General features: G+C 49.5%; 1 protein-coding gene across 1 annotated transcript; it reads left to right on the forward strand.

Moving 5' to 3' along the window:
* Positions 1-121: 121 nt before the first annotated feature.
* On the forward strand, positions 122-350 carry ACA1_367550 (uncharacterized protein; the record flags this gene model as incomplete). The annotated part of the gene is made up of 2 exons (XM_004336076.1): positions 122-152; positions 226-350. 2 exons carry the CDS (start codon positions 122-124, stop codon positions 348-350), a joined length of 156 nt encoding a protein of 51 aa, XP_004336124.1.
* Positions 351-1,170: the final 820 nt, after the last annotated feature.

Raw genomic sequence — 1,170 nt, forward strand, 5'->3', positions numbered from 1 at the left:
GCCAAAAAGGGTACGTCACCCACATGAGATTATGTTGGCTGAGGAGTCTCATAATAATATCACCATCACAGGAGGCAAGAGCATTGATGCATTTGGCTATTGGTTCACTCCCAATGGATGCATGAACAAGGCATTTGGTGACCCTGATCCAGGTACAGTTATACCCCAGCATTGTGTGTCACCCAATCATTAACATTTAACTGGTGGTGCCAACATGTACCACAGGTAAGGACAAGGAACTGGCAGTGAACTATTACTGGCAGACACCAGTCATGAGCTGCACAGCCAGTGAGGATCAGCAGGTGAGCCTCTCCTATGAGGCTTTCCGTGGTCTTCTGGTGTCCCAGTAATGAGTTCAGCTGATTGTAGGGCTAATAAATTATTGTTCTGCTTGCTGCCTGCATTGAGGTTTGCCTCACAGTCATGCAGCCAACACATGCTAGCATCATTCAGGTCAATCTTGATCAGCCAAATGGTGTCATGCTCAGTGGGAAGCCCATTCAATCTGTATGGGGAGCTTGGTCAATATGTTACAGCTTCATCCAATCCACACCTGCTGTGGAGTTCTTTAGTTGGTCCAAGGGGAGAAAAAGAAGAAGACTGTTTTTTGTTAGTTTGAGTTTTTTGTTTGTTTATTCGTGGCATGCCCTCTTTCTTTTTTCTCACCTTTTTCTTTGCAATTTTCTCCATCTTCTTGCGACTTCGCCACGATTATTGAATATAAAAAGAAAGCCAGCAAGAGATGCGCTAGCGGCTGCGCACTATCACCGGATGGAGTCCTGCAATTTGCCTCTAGAGGGTACTGGGACTTGGAATCTTGATCGACGCAAAGAGACGACTCACACTTTGTGTCTTTTGTGGCTCATTCAGAGGTTTACTACCTGATTTGGCGCCTGCTGGCCTCTGCCGGGCCACTTCAACGCTCAGCCCAGGTTCTCTTCGAGGACCTCACAAGGGCCAATCTCCTTCCTCGGGCCTATCACTGGACTGGCACCCCCCTGCCTCCTAATCCGCTAACGCTCGTAAGTATACTCTGCCTCCCCAACACCATTTTGTGGTGCGCTCACGCCCATGCTCTCCTCGTGCCGTGACCCAGGCCGAGCACTTCGATGTGCCGTCAGACCAGCTCCTCCAGCTCCTGCAGCGGCTGATTGCGCTGTCTCGGGAGAA

Source organism: Acanthamoeba castellanii (assembly GCF_000313135.1).
Source record: "Acanthamoeba castellanii str. Neff unplaced genomic scaffold scf7180000084641, whole genome shotgun sequence".
Taxonomy (NCBI): domain Eukaryota; phylum Discosea; order Longamoebia; family Acanthamoebidae; genus Acanthamoeba; species Acanthamoeba castellanii.